The sequence below is a fragment of the Eublepharis macularius genome, chromosome 4, assembly GCF_028583425.1.
Source record: "Eublepharis macularius isolate TG4126 chromosome 4, MPM_Emac_v1.0, whole genome shotgun sequence".
Lineage (NCBI taxonomy): Eukaryota > Metazoa > Chordata > Lepidosauria > Squamata > Eublepharidae > Eublepharis > Eublepharis macularius.
Window position 1 is genome coordinate 27655413 of NC_072793.1, and position 21714 is coordinate 27677126.

Genomic DNA, 21714 nt, shown 5'->3' on the forward strand with positions numbered 1-21714 from the left:
TTGTCCCCCTTTTCTCTCTGTACCCCCTTCGTTGTTTAATTAAAAAAAAACAATGATCACAAAACAGATTTACTGTTCTTATGAATTGTTGGGATCTCAGTGGCACATACTTACAAAGCAAAGGAAAAGTTAAACTGATACCTAACTACACGTTAGCTGAATATGTACGTAAGGTAGCACAGTACTTTGGGCAGAGTGTCTTCAACAGAACAGTTTAGATTATATATCTTTAATTGCAGAGATGTTTAAATGTACATTAAGCCTGCAAGCACTTTTTGTATTCTGAAAGGAGAGCTTTTGTTAGCATCCCATTCTCACAGTCCCTCACCCTGCTACTGACCTTCCCTTTATACATACCATTTTTAGTACCATGCAGCTGGTTCAAAGACCATTCCCCTCTAACACTGGGCCCACAATAAAGCAGCTTAGCAAAAACTGTGCTATTTCATTCAAGTATGCATATTTATACAAACAGAAGTTCAGTCTGTGCTCACAATCCATAAAATCTGATATTCTGGAGAACAAGCCACAGTTGAGGGTAAGCTTTGAGTTCCAAACAGAAGAAAAATTTCAAGCCCCTTGCAATTTTTTAGCATTCCACGTCTGGTCCTGGATGTCCTCCTTAAACCAATCAGGATTCAAATAAACACAGCCACCGAGAAGACTAGTATTAAAATCAAATTTATTTTGGCCAACGAGTTCCATTCATTTTAGCATCATAGATGCTCAACTAAATTCCAATTCTGCCAACACGCATCCCCCATCCCTCACTCCATAGCACTCCTTGGCTGTCAAGATCCCTTCCCAAAATCCCAGTAATCGAGTGTCCTTTCTGTTGCATTCTGGCAAGTTTCTTCACGAGTAAACACCTGGGAAACCCATTCACAAAGCAATGCTTGGAGAGCAAGTCTTGTGATTGATATGGGGCAACTCGAGTTAGATTTTGCTTCAGGAAATAGAACAGCCAGGTCCTCTATCCTCAGTTGTTAAGTCTCCTGATCTTTGGAAAAGATTATTCAGCATACGGGGAAGAGAGACCATACAACGAGTTAAGAGGACCACCTGCCCCGTTCACTGCCTTCAACTGGCCAGACTGCGGTCAGCCTAGCGGATTCCTCTGAACTGAAGCAGCTCAAATAAGGACAGTTGAGACCATAACCAAGACCCTGCTGGGCAGACAGCAGCTTATGACATTTAGACAAAGTGTGGCTAAGCTTTAAGGAGGCATTACTGGTGAGGTGCCAAAATGAGTTAGGCAATGGGATATTTCAATCTGCTTCCACCCAGATCACAGAACACTTCGGGGAAAAAAGAAAATGTACATCACAGTGTGGTTTTTAAAAAATTATATAGACCCAGCAGGGCTGGCTATCAAGTCAGATCCCTCTTCAAAAGCAAAAAAGTAAACTAGAAAAATCAGTTGACAGGTTAGGATGACGGGTTACTTTAGACCATTCCCTGAACTGTCCAGCCAGCATCTGCTTTCTGGTTCAAGTTGGTTTCTGGACTTGTTTGACTGCATAAGTAGGCAGCCACAGTGTAGTGTCTGGGGATATGCAGATTGGATTTCTCTTTACAGTTCGTCTTTTTTAGCTGTAGCTTCTTCTTCCTCCCCTTCCACGTCTGGCTCCTCAATATCTTCTAAATCTTCCAGATCCTGTGGAGCAAAAAACAAAATGGTCGCTCACCAGTAGCTTCTGTCATCTCAGTGTTAGAGCAAAGCAGGCTGTTTCCTTCCACTTAGAGCTACGATCCTGCTTAAGTAGCAGCTGCCACCCCTACTCTTATCAGAAGATTAAGCCATGAATTTGCCTCTGAGCTTACAGGATTGTTCCTCTGGCAGATTGAACCCTCCCACCCCACACACAGAGGCCAGGAAAAAAGATCCCATGCTTTCCCAGAAGCCACTCAAAACAAAGAGGAAAGGAAACGCCAAAATCACACAGCACACAAGCATTTCCACATAACAGAAGATCTTAAGGAAAAGGGGGCGACCACTAGGTCAGCCAGCTTCCTATTTATCCTTCAGGATTACAAGCACTTGAATTAAGATGGCAGGGGCAACTCTAGCACATACACACGAATTTGCGGGCCCAACACAATAGGTGTGTTTTAATGTGTTATATACACAATGCTGGCATTCTAGTCAGGTTGATTCTGTAAACAAGTGGGCTTTCAAGACATTTCGACAGGCATAAGGCTCCCTAAATGTTAACACAATCAGGAGCAGCAATCTTAAAGGAAGTTATCAAGAGGGGGACCTTTATCCACCAATTATGCAAGACAAGAAAAAGGCCTAGAGTGAATAGATTTTGTTTTCCTGAGCAAAGTACCCAGAAGCATGGCTTGATTTCTTGAGGCATCTAAATTGGCTTTGTCTTGCCACCCAATTTGCAAAGGCACTGCACCATCACTTGCAAGAGGGCAGTAAAATCGGTATCTTATGGTTTTAGTTCATGAATCTCAACCTACAGAATGTATGTTAACGTTTACGTTTCCTGGCTTCAACCTGGCATCTTGGCAAGGTGGGGATCCTTGGCCCTCTCAAGGCTTGCATTTCAAGCGATCATTCTCTTGGGTCTGCCCTGCCAGACCCCACCACTACTGATTCAAACGAGGCCTTTCTGTTTCTGTATTTGGGTCCCATGTCTCTCTCCTATAGATCCCTATATTGTTCTGTTCTTTTCCTCCAACATTTAACTAGTAGTTAGAGTCGCTTCTACAAAACAGAATGGGCATAGTTCATCGGACAGGCTATGTTACTTGATTCTGCAAGCAGCTGCACTTGTATTAATACCAAGGGAAACCCTGCCTACTAAGAATTGCACTAATCCAGTCGCAAGGTGATAAATGCAAGCAGAAGTAGGTGGAGATGCTTAGCATGATTTGAGATTAAAGACTGTATTTCATACTGCAGACTGCAGATCTAACCAGCTGTTTCCACAGCAAATCTGTACTCAAAAGCTAGCCAAGCTGTTTTCTTCAGCAGCGTTAACCTTAAAGTAAGGCAGCCGAAGCAGATTCTCACAGCGCTAATTAGTAGGGCCTCAGCTAATGCTCTCCTGCCCACTGTTCAAGCCTTCTCAGTTAGCTCTGAAAGTACCAAGTAAATTACTTAACTACCAGCATCCTAAGAGAAACGCATCCTCCCATCGGTTTCAATAGCTTCCCTTGAAGCAATGACAGAACAGACCTTGAGCTGATAGGACAGCATGAACCCATTCTCAGCACGTGCATATTTTGATAAGCATAATTATATCGAGCTAGAGACACTGCTGACAGGCCAGCACATTTCTGCAAAATTATTTCTCACAGGAAGGCATACAGCCATTGGTAAGAAACCCGGGCATTTCCATTAGTTTAGCAGTGAAATGATACTAGTCAGCACTCAGTCTCCAAAACTGACAGCAGGCACTTGAGTCTAGCAAAAAGCAAGGCACGGCCCCATTACCAAATCCTCTGCTAGTTCAAGTCACTTCTATGAAATACCGAGCCAACAATTTCCTAGGACAGTCCCTACAAGTCTTCAATCCCCATACCCTCCACTCCCATTTTACTGCAAAGTATTCTGCTTAGGCGTTACGCCTTTAATCAAAACTTGCAAAAATGTAGTTACACATAGGTTAGTAATGTCCACTGCGGCAGTGACTCTCCTGCGTTTCAGGCAGAAACTAGTCTTTCCCAGCGCCAGCTACCTAAGATCCTGTAACTAAAGATGTCAGAACTGAACCCAGAACACGATATGCAAATCAGGTGTTCCATCACTTAACTGTAGAAGCGCCTAAAAGACTCGTTAAGCAAGAACAGTACAACTAACTACCAAAGCCCAGGAAGTTCAAAACAGTTTATTTAATGACCAGAACGGATCAGGCTCAAAATATGGGTCAAGAAATCAAATGGGGGCAGAGTCGCTAATATAGGCAGAGAGTTCAGATCACTTGGGCAACGGGGTCGTAGCATCCATCAGCTGGCAGCCATTATTGCTAAGATAAACAATCGAGTATCTCCACTCCAATGAGATACATTATCTAGCAACGTCAAGTTGTTAAATGCAACCCAGCACCAAGGCTACAGGAAAATATACATGTGCCAGGGGTGGGTCACCAGCTACGCATGGTGCCCATTGCCAACAGGAAATCACAGGTCTAACCACATTACTCTTCCGTGCTCAGCTGTCACTCCTTTCAAGGAATTATCTTGAGCACAACCTGAAAGTAACTGCAGAGGGCCAGCGGCAGAACAGTTGTACTAGGAACAGAGGCCAATAGCAACAGAACAGCGACACTGTCACACATGCTGGAAGCAGCAGCCACTGAGTCAGGGGAAAAGGACATGCGCACCTGGTGATGGGCCCCAGAGGGTGAGCCAGCCAGTGAAAGTTCATCCCTGGAGAACTACAGACAGTTGGGTCAAGGCTGAGGGGAATGCAAATAATCATGTTTCCGGAGTGTTAGTCACTATCCAAGGGTGATGGGGTGCTGCAGACCAGTCAGAAGGCCTGGTTAGTCCACATGGAATTGAAGGCATCCAGGAACACCCCACCACCATCACCCCAGCTCACTTTGGAGACTACCAGCTGTGCTTTATTTACAAGTTGCTATGGAACCAGAACCACACAACATTCTCTGCCGTCGCTCAGCAGGATAGAATTCTCCCTCCCCCTCACATCTGAAAGCTGCCCCAGAACCCATGTACAAAACGAGCCCCCAATCAATCATAGCTCGGCCTTGGATACTCACCTCTTCATCTACACCACCATCTTTTCCACCACTTTCTAGGAACTTCTTGAAACCTTCAAGGGTCCTCTCACCATTGTAATCTATGACCTATACAACGCAAAGGAGGAGATGTTTACCACTCAAAAAGACAGCTGGGGTTGGGAGGTAGAAGAATTCGCTTTCTGAACAGCCAAGCAAAAGGGATTGGAAATTTCACCTTCACCCATAGGAGCCGAAGAAGAGTAGCCAGCCACTCCCGTGATCACTGCAAGGAGAGAATAGCCCGCAAAAGAGCACTGTCCCCTACTGAGCAATCTTCCCATCAGCTGGACTGGCAAAACACCCTAGGCCTCCTGCTGCAACTCGGCCCAACTCACATCCCTGAAAAAGCCATTCAGAGGCATCACTCAGGGTTTCATTTTCCCTTGCAGGATATCCCAATGAGAGCCAGTTTGGTGTAGTGGTTCAGAGCGCCAGACTCTAATCTGGAGAACCGGGTTTGATTCCCCACTCCTCCACTTGGAAGTCAGCTGGGTGACCTTGGGTCAGTCACAACTCTTCCAGAGCTCTCTCAGCCCCACCCACCTCACAGGGTGTTTTGTTGTGGGCATAATAATAACATACTTTGTAAACTGCTCTGAGTGGGCATTAAGTTGTCCTGAAGGTCAGTATATAAACTGAATGTTATTATTATTATTAATATCAAGCCTACAGCCAGCTTACCGTTCTTTCAGGACCCGCAGGGAAAAACTTGAGGGTAGGGAAGCTGTGGACCTTGACTGTCTCAACTTCATTTGCTGTAGAGTCCATCTTGGCTATTACAATATTCTCATGGTCCTTATAAGTCTCTCCCAGTTTATCCCATATGGGTGCCAGCTGTTTGCAGTGGCCGCACCAGGGAGCATCTGCAAAACAGAGATGTATGAATTCAGCGGAAGATGGGACCCAAGTTCCATCTACTGTCAGATGAGAAACATTTGAGATATGATGCGCTCTCCTACCAACCAGCTTGAGTATATGCAAGTGTGTATTAGGGATGGGCACCTGGAAAAGATTGTATTTTTCAGATTCAGAGATGGGCTTAAATACTGATGTTTGATGGAATTCAGGTCCCCCCCAATATCATTTTGGGATCTGAGTTTTTTCCAGAATTCGAGTCATTCAGGTTCTATTATTTACTGTGGGGGTGGAGTAGCTGTCAAAAAAAAAATGACAACAGAATTGCCAGAGAAGTAGTGCTGCCTGACCACAAAAGACAAGCAAGTTGGACTACAAGATCCAATACTACAAGGCCCTGAACAAGGTGCCCCCAGCCATTCTACTTGCAGGGATGTGGGCTGGGAGTAAAAAATGGCCCAAGAAAAGAGCCCCATCCCAACAAAGGGCAGAAGGAGGGAGGGAGGAGGAGCTGGCTGGAAGCCACCTTCCTCTGGTCAGAAGAGATTCACACAGGTTGGAGCTGCCTTCCCTGAGCTCAGAGCGATGCCTTCTCTCCCTCCCTCCCTCCCACTGCCCAGGAAACCTTTGAAAGGGACAAAGACAGGCCTGGAATCCTTATCGTGCCAGCCCTGGATATTCCTGAAAATAATACAGCACTCCAATACCAATATTCCATTTTACCAAAAATAACATCCAGATATTATTCAGGTAGATGATTGGTCCAGAAGTATGTATGACGGCACATCGCCATATATTATGTATATACATGCACACCAACCCCTTGGCTATCAAAGTACTTACAGAATTCAACAAAGACATTCTTGGTCTCATCAAAAGCCACTTCCTCAAAGTTCTTTCCTACCAGAACTTTGACAGGTTGTTTGTCCCAGTCATCGGAAACGTCTTGGCTCATCAGGTGGGGCTGAAACATACAACCACAAGCAGCAACATGAAAGCAACAGCGTGAAATATGCCAACAGGAAACGCCCCCCCCCACTGTCCCAAGACAGCCCAGAGCAACTGACAAGCTGCAGGCTATAAAAAGGGAGACCAATATAGATTTCCTCTTTCAAGGTCAACTCCCGCCCCACCCAATAACCAGGACGGGTTCAAACGGCTGTACAAAGGTTTAGAGCAACAATAGTAGGTCTGATGTATGTAAAAGCGCCTGGTCCAGCTTAACACCACCCACTGAAGAAAAGCGTAAGATGTACAGGGAGTGAAGATGACTCCAAGTGCCTGATCAGTTCCTTGACTGTAACAAGGGGTGGGGAGACTTCCAAGGTTTTCAGTTTTATATCACCATCAGAACTATGCTCTATGGAAGGAGCCTGCACAGTACTCATTTTGTCTTGAAGCCTACCAGAAAAGAATCTTGCCAAGTAACAGTGTTTCATACGCTAACTACACTTAAGGTACTACCCTGGAAAAGGGTTCAGAAGCATCAAACGGTGCAGAATGCTGCAGCCAGGATGTTGACTGGAGTAGGTACGTAGGGACTGTATCACTCCAGTCTTGACTCGTCAATACTGGCTCCCAGTTTGTTTCTGGGCACAATTCAAGGTGTCAGTGTTGACATTTAAGGCCCTATACAGCTTGGGACCAGCATACCTGAACGACTGCCTACTCACTTATGAATCTACATGTCCTCTTTTGTCATCTTCAAAGGCTCTGCTCTGGGGGCCTCACCTTCTGAGATTAGGTGGGTGGTAACTTGGGAAAGAACCTCTTCTGTTGTGGCACCCAAACTCCAAAACTTTCTGCCCAAGAAGACTCAGCCATCCCCTTCTGTTGTATTTATCAGGCAGTCAGTGAAGACTTGTTTCATTCGCATACCCTCGGTGATCCCTCCTTTCCGCCCAATGTGTTTGCATGTTATTTTAGCTCTGGTTTGAATGGTTTAAGATGTGACTTTATTCAGGTAAAATCTTAATTTGTTAGCTGCCTTGCTGTTGTATTTACTTGTTTATCCTCACTGGAACCACACTGCTGTTAAATCTTTTATCTCAGGCCTTATACAGCAACATTTAAAACAGCAGTGTGTTTTGTTTTTCTTCCATATGTTTTGGTCCGTTTCTCCATTCAAAAAGGAGGTGTTAAAAATTCTGCATGGTCTCCTGATTTCTTCCGTGTGGACTTAAGGAAGTCCACACCATCCAAACCATTAAAATTACAGCTGTGTCACGTCTATGGAAGGGGGGGGGGGCGCAGCGGCGCTGGAATAACAGGACAGCACGGTAGACTTAAGAAACATCCCTACAAGAGTCAGCAGCAGGGCTGAACAGATGCAAGCGCTGGCTCTGCACAACAGCTTTCATCGCTAGATTAAGATGGAAGGTCCCTAAGCACTCGTGCGAAGGGGGGGTTCCGTCTCCTCCACTGTGCCAGTAAGACGAAAGCAGTTTTTGGCCCTACACCGACAGCTCTACAAGTAGCTCCCAGATGTACTGGAGCTTACTTTATCAGCACATTAGAGCTATTTACAAACTGGCTCTGTGCCCCACTGGCTTTGCCCTTTGGGTTTCTCAGCATGAAGCTCTAAAATGCTGTGCTGTCGGGCGTGCTGCAAAGCCAGCCTGAAAAGCTTCAAAGCCATGTGACAGCTCTCAAGTTTCATGCCAGGCTGGTTGCTGGAAATCACCTTGCATGAGAGCTGCCCCCAAAGTCATGTTCAACACCATTACCTTCACTTTGCCCTCCAAGAACTTGTTGCAGAAGTCCCTGATGTTCTCTGGCGTCAGCTCATCCGATTCTGGCTTGTACTTGGTCATTTCCTCCTCCAGGGTAATGAGCCGTATGGCAGGGCATTCTTCTTTCTTAAGGCCAAAGAACTCCAAGATCCTCTGGTTGTCACTATGGTCACTGTCTATGAAGATGAACAGGATCTTTGGGGAGGAAAGTCAAAGGCAGGCAAGTTAAAGCAACGCATGTTGAACAGCAGAACACTGTTGAAAATTGCCTTCACACATTGTGCCTTCTCCCCCTCTTCCCTTGGGTTTCATACTGGCCATACTGGTTTAGATCGCCCTCCATACCACTGGAGCAGCACAGAGGGCGATCTAAACTCCCCTCTGTCTTGAGATCAGGGGGCGGGGCCACCGGCCCTGTGACCATTTTCACCTAGGGTGATTTAAACTTTAAACCCCCCCCTCTTGTTCCAGCTGACCCAAAGTGACGTCATTGCGTGGTCCTGGGAACGTGCGCGCACTTTGTGCATGTGGTACCAGGGCACCACCTCCCGCCACGAGTTGCCCCCGTGCTGGCAACCCACTGAGTTCCACCACCTCTTTTCCCAGAAAAAAAAGCCCTGACTTAATGTGCCACGTTCTTAAGATGGTAGGTCTCAACTAATATTAGGTGCATGCTAAGGTAACCTGTGCTAATTGAGAAACATCTAATTTATGCTTTAGAAGCCAGAAATTGTAGTATATGATTCCAACCCATGCTGTCCCTGATAATGTGCAAACAGATGGAGTGATGGGACTTCAGAACAAAGGCTGCTCAGAGGCAGTGTTCACTATCTAGGAGCAAGGCAGAACTTAACTGTTGCTTCTCACCTTTCCTTTGAAGCTTTCAGCTGCTGTCTTGAAGTTGTCCAATTTCCCCTGGTAGTCTGTAACACTCTTGGGCAGGAACAAGAGGATGTGGGTCTTGATCTCGCCTCCAAAAATTTTTGGTGCAGTCTGGAAGGAATTCACAACTATTAGGAACAAGAGCATAACAAGGAAACCAAGGCTCTACTTTTATGCACACCTCTTCTCCCTTTGCCAGTTCATTATCTTTGGTGCAAGTTGACCCCTAGTGTTCTGGGATTCCCAGCAGATACCCAAGGCACAAGGCTGCTTCACCAACCCAATTTCACCGTAATCATGCATGGTTTTGTCTATGGAGCAACTGCCGTACCTGTTCAGTGAATTCAATGACCAAAGGCAGCTGGTTTGATTTGATGAAGTTCAGCAGATTCTCTTTTGTTATTTCTCCATCAAAATTGTTACGGCCTTCATCAAACTGTGAGGGGGACACACAAAAGGACCGTTTAACGTGTGATAAAGTTAATCAGTTCCACAGATGTACAGTTCAATCTCTTGCCTACTTAATATGGTTATTTCTAAGCAAAGGAACAGCATATGCTACAGTCCTGCGCACAGCCTGCTGAGAACATGAATTTATTCAGGTTTCTAGTCCTTAGTGCTAGAAAGATGCGTGGGAGCAACATCTGCTGAAATCTCAGTGGTTTAGCAGTCTGCATCGTTCTTGGCACTGCTCTATGAAATTGTGGGAAGACACAAAGTGGGAGGAAGTTAAGTGAAGTGGCCCAGTTTGCATGAGCTATACACAATTCAGTTCTTCATGCAGAATTTTAAAAGGTTTATAGGAAAAACACACACAGTTCTGAGAACAGGGTTATAATGATCTCAATTCTTACACACCCAAGGGTGCCCCCTTTTTAAGCTGACATTGCAGCAAGGCACAGAATTCTACCATTAAAATCCAGGGCAAATTCTAGAGGAAAGCTCTCATCTTACAAGCAAATGAGATCCAAGGTTCCATGGGAGTAAACAGAGCAGCAACTAGAAGGCAGCTTGGCAGAAACTCTAAGACTACACACACGTTCTCTACATTCTGGAATAGCTTAGCAAGCTAATGGGAAGTGGCTGCAAGTCTGGAAGTCACGGATGCTGGGCAGCAGCACCCGAGTGGATAATTAATCACACAGGTCATGCTGGAAGCATACACTGATCAACAAAACCATTAAAAAAAGAACCTCTATCCAAGATAGCAATACACACCATGAAACCACTCAAAAAACAGTTTACTCAGAGGGCAACATACCCCCTACAGAGCTATTGTTAGTGACACAAGAACAGATGCTCGAGGGCATGCCGTAACACCAACGCCAGAATAAGTTTCCGGCATAGCAACACTATTTCTGCCGAGGCTATCAGAACCTTTCCTGGCACCCAGGGTGGGAGAGGAAACAGGAGCATCAAGGTTAATCACCATGTGACAAAAGCAAGGGACCCTCTGATCCTGCTCTTTAGCAGCACCTTGTACACAGGACAGCCTTCCCAGCTAGTCAAATGTTGAATTTACCTCTAAACAATCAGAAACTATTCATACAGTGAACAAGGGAAAAAGTGTGTCATACTGGGGCACTGTAATGACTAAGTACGCATTGTTAAAAGGAAGTTTCTAGTTTCAATCTTTTGCCTAAAGTCAACAGGCGGCCTGACACAAGCCACTGCTTTTAGATACAATCCCCACATCTCTAATACGATCTATGGGTGTACCATGAAGTGCAGGTGAAAGACTACGAATGCTTGAGCAGTATCACAGACTGTAAATTCACCCCATCTTTGAGGAATTATTTACTAGAACGCTTAAATGGAAAGGAAGAACAGATTACTGGATATGTGGCTGTAAGAATATAACATGCAGACAATTCAAAATTTTAAAATAATTCAGGATAAGTTTTCAAGAACCTCTCTAGGTCTTGTGCAGGTGTTATCTAGGACTGAATGCTTTCCCCTCAGATGCTCAAATATTCTGTCTCTTCCTGCAGAACGTATTTTTGATTTACATGCTTCCTGTAGGTGTTTAAGAAATATTTACATTGGCCTGCAAAAGATATTAAAAGTTGGCCCTATATACTTTCTGCAAACTGGCTTTAAGAGGCCGCAGGGTCTATTATGTTGGCATCACAACTATGCACATTTTCAGTCCCACTATCACGTAGCCATAAAACCCCACCCACCCCTTAACTAGGGACCTAGCAAAGTCCTCTTATTTCAATACCATCACCTTAGACTAGCGCTACATTCTATGCCAACATGTTAAACTTGGGTGAAGCAGAAAACACATGTAGCACTTACTGGATCCTTAATATTTTAATCCCAACCAAAACAAAAGTAAAGCAGCAGTATCCAGGAATAGAATGGATTCAGAAAAAAACCCCTTTAGAAATCTCGTATATGGGTATTGCAACAGGATTCCTCCCTTCCAAGAAAATTCTGTTTGGGGCAGCTAAGGACAATGTTAGTCTTTACTCTGCCTGGCAGCTTGTTAACAACTCAAGAACTCCAATAAGCCAGAACAGATTATAAAATTACAGGATGCGATTTTTTCCCCATTTCCTCAGTCATGGAAGAAAGGTGCATTTTCTTTACACAGCCAAAGTTAAAAACTGCCCTGAACACAGTTATGAAAAGTGTACATTCCACCATTTTTTTTAAAAAAATAGCCTTTAATTACCATGTTTGTTCACTTTGAGACTGGCCAAGTGATATTTATAAGACTATTGTGGCACTGATATGGAATCTAAGCAACAGAATGTAAGCACAGTGAAGGACATCCAACAACCTTCTTCCGTCTGACCATGTTTAGCCTATTCGGAGTGCCTTTGTAATAGCCCAAGCATGTCACCACCAGAAAGTCAAAAACTCAAGGACTGGAAAACTTTGCAGCTCTTGTCATGCAGATGCAGAGAAAAAAAAATCCAGGGAAAATGCAAGCACCTCAAGCAGATGTCCATTTGGTTAGTTCTAAGTCGATTGTTAACTCAGCCCAAGGTGAGAAACTTTTAAACAGAAAAAAAGACTAAAAAGAGATACTTCCCAGGACACCTCTGGGACTTCCAAGAGAAAGTCCTCACAAGAACTACTAGACGGAAGAGTTCTCAGGCTTTTAGCATACAAGTTATAAACTGAAGTATCCAACAGCAACTAAGCGTGACTAGTAACGATAAAATCTTTACAAGCCCTGTCCATTGTGCCTCTGTCTTCAGAGATGAGATAAAAGTGGCAAGCAGACAGGGCTTTTTCCACTGGTGACACTTCAGCTTTGGAAGGCTCTCTTCCCTTATGCGCCTTAAGGGTGCCTACTTTGCTTTCCTTTGGGGCTGGACCAAAACATTTTTTAACCCAGGCGTTTAACTGTGCCACCTTTTAAAGCTCTTTCGATAGCATGTTTCTTGATTACTCTTTTAGGCTGCTGAAAGCAATTTTACGCTTCATTTTTATGACTGTATTGTATTAGTTTTATTTGATGAGATAGCTATCTAGAGCCGATCTCCGAGAGCGATGGCATACATGTTTATTGATTTGCTGAGCCAACTGTCCAACCCACCTTTTGGTTTTTTAAAATGCAAATCCACAAACTTGGCTGTACACATGGCCTCTAAAAGGATCACTGCTTCAACTAAAGATCAAGCACTTCTCTATTGTTCTAAGGTAAGAGCAGGGATAAACTCCTCCAAATATACTTTACCTGCTCCCTTTCCAACTTTCAAAATCCTCTGCCCACAGATTACCTTCAATCCATAATATAATAGTAGAAGTAGCTAGGAGCACAACAAACACTAGTTTCAAACTTAATTCTGTACATTTCTAGACAGTCTCGGGGGAGGGGGGGATTTTCTGCTTCAGTAATTATCCCTTTGAGAAAATCCAACAACTGGTCCCTTTAGTAATACAAACATCAAAATGAATGTTGGCCAAATTCTTGAGCTTGACTTTGTGTTCTTCGCAAGAAGCCAGTTAACAGTCTTCAGAGCCCAAAGGAATTTTTTTGCCTTATTTTGCATACAAGCGTTGTTGGGCCTACAAAGTTGATCTACACTACCTCCTCCTTTCTGGTTCTGCCACTCGAACAGGCCAGTTAACTATAACAACTTGCTGACTAGGTTTCCAGGCAGCTTCTTCCACTCCTGCTTTCACAAGCCCTCGAGCATTTGGTTTTCAACCACTAAGCTTGGGAGGAAAAGGTAAATCTTATTAAGTGGTCATAATGCCAAAGAAGAGCAGAATGGCAGACAGCCCAGCAAGAGATCATCATAAATCCTCTGTCAGTTCTGTAAGAAAATCCCAAAGTAAAGCCAATGGCCTCTCTAAAGGGCTCAGTAATCATTTAGAAACATTTACCAGGCAAGACCTTCAATCTGTCTAAGGCTTGTATTGTCGAAGGCTTTCACGGCCGGAGAACGATGGTTGTTGTGGGTTTTCCGGGCTGTATTGCCGTGGTCTTGGCATTGTAGTTCCTGACGTTTCGCCAGCAGCTGTGGCTGGCATCTTCAGAGGTGTAGCACCAAAAGACAGAGATCTCTCAGTGTCACGACCACGGCAATACAGCCCGGAAAACCCACAACAACCATTGTCTAAGGCTTATTGGAATGGAGCAGGCAGAAATCTGTATGTTCACAGAACACAGGAGAGAGGCTTCCAGGACCAGCTTGTGCCCAAGATAACTCATCTTGATGTCCGCTGACCCCAGAATAAGTCTAAACACCTTAACTTCTTCCTCTGTTCAACAAAATCATCAAGTTTTTATAGTGATACTCAGGTGCCAACTTTGAAACAAAGCAGGGAGAAAAACACATTGGGGTAAACAGCAACGTTTTGCAGACAGCTGCCAAAGAGGCTCAATACACACCATGAATTTTTCAGTCACTCACCTTCTTAAAAAGGGCAACTCCATCTTTGCTGAGCTGGTATTTAGCAAAGACCTCACTGCTGGAAGTGATCCCAAAGGGAATGTCATCAACGGACTCTGCTGCCAACAAGAACTGTTTAGCAGCATCGGACTCCGCATCCTAATGGAGAGAAAAGATTTTTTTTTTAAAGCCATGTGATACACTATGCCTTAACTGGACGCATGCTGCATCCCCAAAGACTGGGAAACAAAAAGCCAAGATAGAATAAAGAGGAGTACAACAGATTCTAGCTGCAGCAGGCGGTGACCAAAACAGACAGGTCCCACTCAAGCGCCTAATCAATACACAGAGCCCGAAGGGAAACCAACTCATACCTTGAAGAACCCAATCACGGCGACTTCACTGCCCTCCACAAGACCCTCAGCAGCAGCTACATCTGTAAGGGAGGTGGCAGCAGGGCCCGTGCGTTTCTTCAACCAGTTCACAATGTCTTCTGCTTCCCTGCCAGCTACATGAGAGGAAGAAGGAAAATACCTTATTATGGCCTTTTTGTACTTTCATGAAAAGTTCACGGACTGTGAGAGCTGACAGGGGAGCAAGTGTGCTGCTGGTGCTCACACTTTACAAACCACCATGTTTTAGGCACCACCAGAAGGCACTGTTGAGCACGAAGGTACTTCCCTGTCCTAAGCCCATCCCCCCGCCCCTCCCCCCCGAGACAATGGTGTCTGTCAGACTCAACCATGGGCTGATTCCGCACACGTTGGATAATGCACTTTATCAATCGTTTGAGTTGGATTTTTTGTTCCGCACACAAAAAAATCCGTTCCAAACGATCTATAAAGAGGATTGGAAGTGCATTACCGTTGCAACGTGTGCGGAATCACTCCATGTTTAGACTTCCGTCACATGCATCATTTCTGCCTGACAAGATATTTTGACACCAAATGTCTTGGTGAGGGAAAAGAGAAACAAGCTTTATTCAGGTTCTCCGGCTCCGGCACTTGGGTTTAAAAGAAGGAAAGCGCTTCAACATTAAACCTACATTTCTAATTCACTCAAAAGCTCTCCTGACTTATCCAACAGCTCTGGAAAAATAAGCAAGTCCTCTAAATCCATTTATTTGTCTAATCAGTATAAGAAATGCTTAATCAGTAACTAGGCTGAGGCCTGTTTATGAGGGCTCAAACTGTATGTTCCATCAGAGAGGACATATTCATTCACCATGCAGACATAGTATCTGCACCATTTTCATCACATGTCACAGCAGAGCATGGGAGAATGGAGTTAAATCTGGCATATTGACATTTCGCCTTCCTTCTCTGCTCAGTCAAGGTAACTTGGTCTCCGAAGCGGGGAAGGATCATGCCCAAAGAGGCAACTATTTTTACACAGACACATTTTTTAAAACTTTTAGCACGCACCAGAATGACAGGCAATGGATTCATTGCCAAGTACAAGAACTCTAATCACATAGAGATAAATATTCACCATACAGGTAGCAATAAGTTCTTGCTCATGATCCAGTATTATGAGCTCTTTAGAGTGTGAGAGCTCTTTGGCTTCCATAGTTCTACTACTAGGACATCAGCATGAGAACAAAAATTCAGAATGGCCACTGGGTATGTTCCATCAGCAATATGATACTTTTTCAGAAGCCAGAAATTTGCCCAATAAAAAAAAAAATTAACTGTTCTCTGAAAATTAATTTAACGGTTCTTCCATGGAAAAAATATTGGGAAGCAAAACTCTACATAAGGGCCCAGCCCCCTGCATTGTGCAGGGGGCTGGACTAGATGACCCTTGGTAACCCTTCCAGATTCACGTTTTGACGTTTCAGCAACTGAATACAGCACCACTCACATTCACTTAGCCATTTTGAAAGGCCCTCGGGTCTTGGTGTACCTTAATTCAGGGATGGCAACATAAACACGAAGTTGCTTCAGACAACAGACTGGAAGAAGCAGAGTTTTCTCTACCTCTAAGCATCATTTAAAATTTAGCTTCACTTCAGAAAAATGTGGTAGAAATAGCTTGACCTTTCACTTCAACTACCAAAGCTTAAGGCAGCAGTGACCGGGTTTTCCATGATTACACACTTGTGCTTCCTATATCCACGCCCACCTGAAGCATTCCACATGCTAAAAGCAGCAAGAATTTTTCCTCAAGGCCACATTGCATTTGTAATCCTAAGCACAGTTATACGCTTTTAAGTACACTGAAAATGTACTTAAGAGTGTAATAATTTAGGATTTCACTATACATCATAAGCCAAAGTAAAAATTATGAGCACGTAAACCAGAAGCCTATTCATGCCTTAAAAGTAGAACTGTTTATGCAGTTGATGGCTCCCCACAATTTCTCCATTTAGTCTCAACATAATACATGCCATGCAATACATTTGCTCCTCCAAAGCTGTTACATCTCTCATGGCGTTAAAAACTTTTCACATGCCATGGATGAGAGCATGTTTTATAAAACTCTGCCTCCAAGAGACAGTATGCTTAAAGAGTAAATGCAGTTACCCCACAGCTCTAATTGAATTCTAAAGACTGCCACTATAGGGCAAATACAGAACACATATGTTGTGAACTCATTTTCCAAACCTTTTTTATATTTATACAACTGATAGAAGGCTGCATTACAAGCCTCACTCAATCACGATACCATGATACAAATCTGGTCGTTCCCACTTTCGGCACTAAATTCAGGGTATGAGCAGGGTATTGTTTAAGCTAAGTTCAATGGCACAAAGATCCAGCTGACCATTATTACTATTCCAATTTTAATGGCAATAGGTGCAAGAGTCCAATAGCACCTATATGATTAACAAAAATTTGTGGTAGGGTATGAGCTTTCATGGGCTACAGCTCACTTCTTTGGTATCAGATATTGGACTCCTGCCCATTTGTCCGGCTACAGACTGACATGACTACCCATCTTGATCTAATGTCAATATGCTATTTAGAAACCAAAAACTGAATTGTTTAGGCTAATTAAAAAATAATTAAGGCTGCAGCCCTTATCCCCAATTACTTGGGAGCAAGCCCCACTAGTCCTGCAGAACTGAATTGTTACAGAAGCTCAGGCTGCATTATAGTACAAGGGTGATACGGTAACTGGGGAGGAAGGAGGGGGTTTAGCTGTATCAAGCCACATCAACACCAGACATAATACATATAGCAAGACAAGGGACAGTTTGCCTACAAGATTGTGGGGAAGAGGATTAAAACAAGAACGTTATTGATCTCATGTTCCTACAACAAAGATTTTCCTTTTCCTCTTCAGTGAGGACAGTGTCTGAATCTGATGCATACATTGTTGTCCATATCAAGAGATGCACAACTGATCCTCTTTTCTAAAAGGTAGGGGACTTTAGCCAATCATCTCCTTGCCTGCAAAGTACAATATATAAAGTGATAATATTTACACAGACCTATGTCAAGAGCCCCTTCCATTAGTTTGCTGAAGCTGCTGAGAGCGCTGCAACTCCACACAAGTAGCAGACATCAGTACATCAGCAAGCCATTACATGTAGATCAAGGAAGCAGTTGCAACATGCAAACCAATGCTGGTGACTAGTATTCTCTGCACCAGAGTGCAATCACTACAGATGACCTTGAGCTGAACTTCTTAGTGGCCATTTTTCTCAGCTTCTTCCTGAGGAACAAAGCGGCCTGCTTTCGATGCCATACTACAATCTGCATTGTGAGAGGAGAGGCAGTCTCAAGCAGATGTAGTCATATTTTGCCTACAGCCTGTAGATAGGTCTATGCTCTGGCAAGCCAACAACCAAGCAGATTCAGAGACGTGCCAAAAAGCAGTCCATTGGCCTGGTGGCTAAAGGGACATAATCTATACTAAGAATAGGCACAATAGCAGAGAAAGAGCCAGAAAGAAACAAAGAAGCACTGAGGGAAACAAGAAGAGATCAGGAACAAAGTACTGGACAACTATATATGCAAGAAGCTTGAGGTTCACCATGGAAAGAAATGAACACCAGGACTTGAAAAGGGCACCATATGAGGCATTCTGTACAAAAAAATTAATAGGAATAAGGAATTAAGCAGAAACCACATAGAGTGCAAAGAGAGAAGTACAAACCAATATTTTAGTCATGCCAACACCATGGAAATGTCATCTTGCTCCTGAAGACATAAACCATAATAATCCACCCTGTGGGCTTCAACAGAGAATATCTATGGCATCTATTCACAGGCTTCAGGCTTCCACTAGCCGTTACTCACCTGTATACTCTTTGGGGGATGATTTATCTCCATTCTTGAAAAATTTGATTGTAGGGTAACCTCGAACCCCGAACTGCTGGGCAAGATCTGACTCTTCTGTTGCATCCACCTTTGCCAATCTGATTTCCGAACCCTCAGATTTTAGTTTTGCTGCTGCCTTCACATACTCTGGTGCTAGAGCTTTACAATGACCACACCAAGGTGCATCTGAAAAACAAGCGTCCAACCAGTCACTGTACCATCTTCCATAGTTTTGATCCACAGGAATGCAGCAGTATGATGAAATACTCCAATGTGGAATATTCAAGCAGAGTGAAAACTAGAACCTTTACAGTCAAGAAAGTACCACCTTTTCCTGCTCTACAGTTCTATACCCACCCACACACATCATTAAGTATGTTAAGATCTCTCAGACTTAGTCCTTTCATTAGCACTTGGTTGAGTAAAATGCACCTCACCAATAAACAGTTAACAGGGCTAGTAGTGCCAAAACCAGGACTGTCTACAGGACTTACGAAGAAATGCTGGTCTGTTCGAATTTGTGCCCTTTTGGCATTAAATAATCTGGAGCAATGTGGTAAACTCAGAATTCAATAGACATTACCTACAGGAAAACTGACAGCACCTCAGTGTAGAAGCGTGCAGATTTTTTTTAAACTAGGAAAATAAACACTTCCCTAGTGACCGCCAGTCAATGCTATTCTAAATACACTTCAAAAACATTTATGTCATTACTTATATTTATGTATTGCATTCATATCCCACCTTTCTTCTACCTCAAGGTGGTTTCCATAAGGTTCCAAGAAGATTTTCCTTGCAGTTGCTGACCTGACGGTACCTGCTTTGTTTCAGCACAGTTGTTGCACCACCTACCCTCTAATCAGACTCAAAGTTTACCATACCCTGAACATATTTCCTCTAGCACAATATCCTGGAGTGAATAAAAACTTTCTGTTAATACAGTTCTCACGGCTTGTGTGGCATCTTATATTGCTCCTAGCAGAACTCTAGGAAGGAAGACCTCCGTTTATACAGCTGTTCCCTGGCACACCTTTTTCAGTAAAGAAAGCATCTGCCTTCTTACAACACAAGCAGGTACGGCGTGCTACACCTGAAATGCTTCTTCGTCTATTACACAGACTAATTTACCTGACTCATAGCTATACCTCCAGCAGGCTGCTATTCCTGAATACACCCAACCTCCCGTCCACCCACCACCACAGGAATTAAAAGGTAGAATACATCCATGCAGAACGTTTTGAGCACAAAAGCAGCTTCCAAAATTATTACCACGGAGCTATCCCATGCATTTAAGGCCCCACAAAGCCCAAAACAGGCCCCCATTGGACCCAATGCAGAGACTGCTGCATGTGGATAGCCTCCATAGGCAAGAGCTAACGCGAGGGGCCCACCCACGTGAACGATGCACCGTCTGAAAGGGAAGAACCTCCGGAACTTCGAAAGACGCCCCCCCGGGCAGTGCCGCGGCCTTCCTCGCGCACTGAGAAGCCTCCCCGCTCCAAGCACGGCTCCCCCTCCTCAGCTCCCCCTCCTCAGCCCTGCCCGGCAGCCACTCACAGAACTCCACCAGCAGGTGCGGGAAGCGCTCCAGAGCCCGGTCGAAGTTGGCCCCCTTCAGCACCAGCACGCCCTCCTCGTCCTCGATCTCCTCGTCGGCGGAGACGCGACCCAGCAGCAGCAGGCAGAAGAGCGGAGACCAGAGCAGGGCGGTCTTCATGGCGGCGCAGGCAACGACGGCAGGACCGCAGGCGAAGGGACGGGACAACGAAAAGGCACCGCGAAAGAGAACCCCGCGTGCCCGCCCCCGGCTTATAAACCCGCCCTCTCCCTCTGCGGCTTCCGCTTATTGGTTACGCCCGGCCGCCTCGTCCTTCTCTTCTTATTGATCTGGCGCCGAGCCTGAGACCGCCCTAAATCTTTGATTGGTCAACGGGAAAGGTTACGTCATCTTCCCTGCCATTTCCTGCGGAGCCTGCGGAGTCGCTCACCTTTGACGGTCTTCGATTGGCTACTCCCGTCTCCCAGCCGCCTCGGATTGGGTAACATCTCCAAAGTCCGAACTCAGCTCAACTGCTTCTGATTGGTTAAGCTTTAACGAACGTCTATTCGGCCCTCCCTCCGCCGTTTCGCCGCTCTCCTTTGGAACGTGGCATTTGTGAGACACGCCCGTCCTAGCGCGGTTGCTACGCATGCGTACTTGAGTGCGACTGGGTGATCTCGTTCGTGTTTCATTCTGACTGGGCCGCCGTTAATGAGTGCCCCGGAAAAGCAAAGGAATAAGCAGCAAGCACTTCCGGGTCTGTAGGGAAAGAGGAAGGGTTTTTGTACATGGGGGACTGTTGAGCACGGTGTGCAGAAGGATGCGGGGAAGGGGGGGGAGGTTGAGAAGTAAACTCTTGTTGGATGTGTAGGTTGCTATGAATACAATCCTTTTTAATGCATTTTACGGTGCAGGGCCTCTCCACATATTGCAGTGAAACAAAACAAGGTTAGCTTACCATTTAACCCATCTAAATCTTTGACTTAGGATTTTAATATAGGACTTTTTGTTATGCAGAAAGATCTCTAAGGCAAGTTAAAAGAATGTTGTGGCAACTTGATGACTGACAAGTTAACACTGCTATCCTGATTTCCGTGGACTTAAGTGTGGCAGAAGAGGGCAAAATACTAAACATGCATGATGTGCCAGATATATACATAATGGGCTCAGAGAGGGATAAAAACAGTGAGGTAATACAGTGAAATTTATTTTATTATTTATTTCATGTAAGAAATACAGACTTGTGACATTTCTTTGTAAAATTCAAATGTATGTAAGATAAGCACCCATAATTAACAGAAATATTTGACATATAACACCATTTTCCTAGCTGCTTTGGACTGTGCACTGTGCATGTGATTGAGATTTGTCTCTCAATAGCTTATGTGGAATAAGTTTTGTTAGTTTTTAAGGTTCTATTGAACTCCTGTTTAATTTTACTGTTCTCCTAGCTTTAGTATACCTTGGTAGACCCTTGGTGAAAGGGTCTACATGCCACAGAGGGGATCTGAGCTTCTATATACAGGCACAAACATAGCACCCCAGCTGTAAACTACTACCTTCAGAGGCAGTGCAACATCATCTACGACAGGCTGACTGGCTGTGTAATTAAGTTTATTGTACTTCACACAGACTATTGCTGCCTTCCAGTGTTTTTCAGAACAGTCAGTGTTTCACCTTACTCAGCTGACAAGTAGAAGATTTGAGTGTTGTCCTCACACTTCTTTGCTAACAATAGGTGTAGGACGGCAATGAAATTTAGCATGTTTTTGTTGAGGTAGAAGCTTCGTGTGGTCAGATTTTGTTAATAATTCAAATATA

The 21714-nt window shown here is 44.4% G+C and overlaps 1 protein-coding gene across 1 annotated transcript; it reads right to left on the reverse strand.

Moving 5' to 3' along the window:
• Positions 1–665: 665 nt before the first annotated feature.
• P4HB (prolyl 4-hydroxylase subunit beta) lies at positions 666–20148 on the reverse strand. The gene is made up of 11 exons (XM_054975326.1): positions 19911–20148; positions 18333–18539; positions 14460–14593; positions 14107–14244; positions 9561–9665; positions 9215–9340; positions 8342–8542; positions 6459–6579; positions 5442–5623; positions 4740–4826; positions 666–1657 (listed from the first exon to the last, which is right to left on the reverse strand). Exons 1-11 carry the CDS (start codon positions 20068–20070, stop codon positions 1574–1576), a joined length of 1545 nt encoding a protein of 514 aa, XP_054831301.1. The 5' UTR covers positions 20071–20148; the 3' UTR covers positions 666–1573.
• Between the last annotated feature and the right edge of the window lie 1566 nt (positions 20149–21714).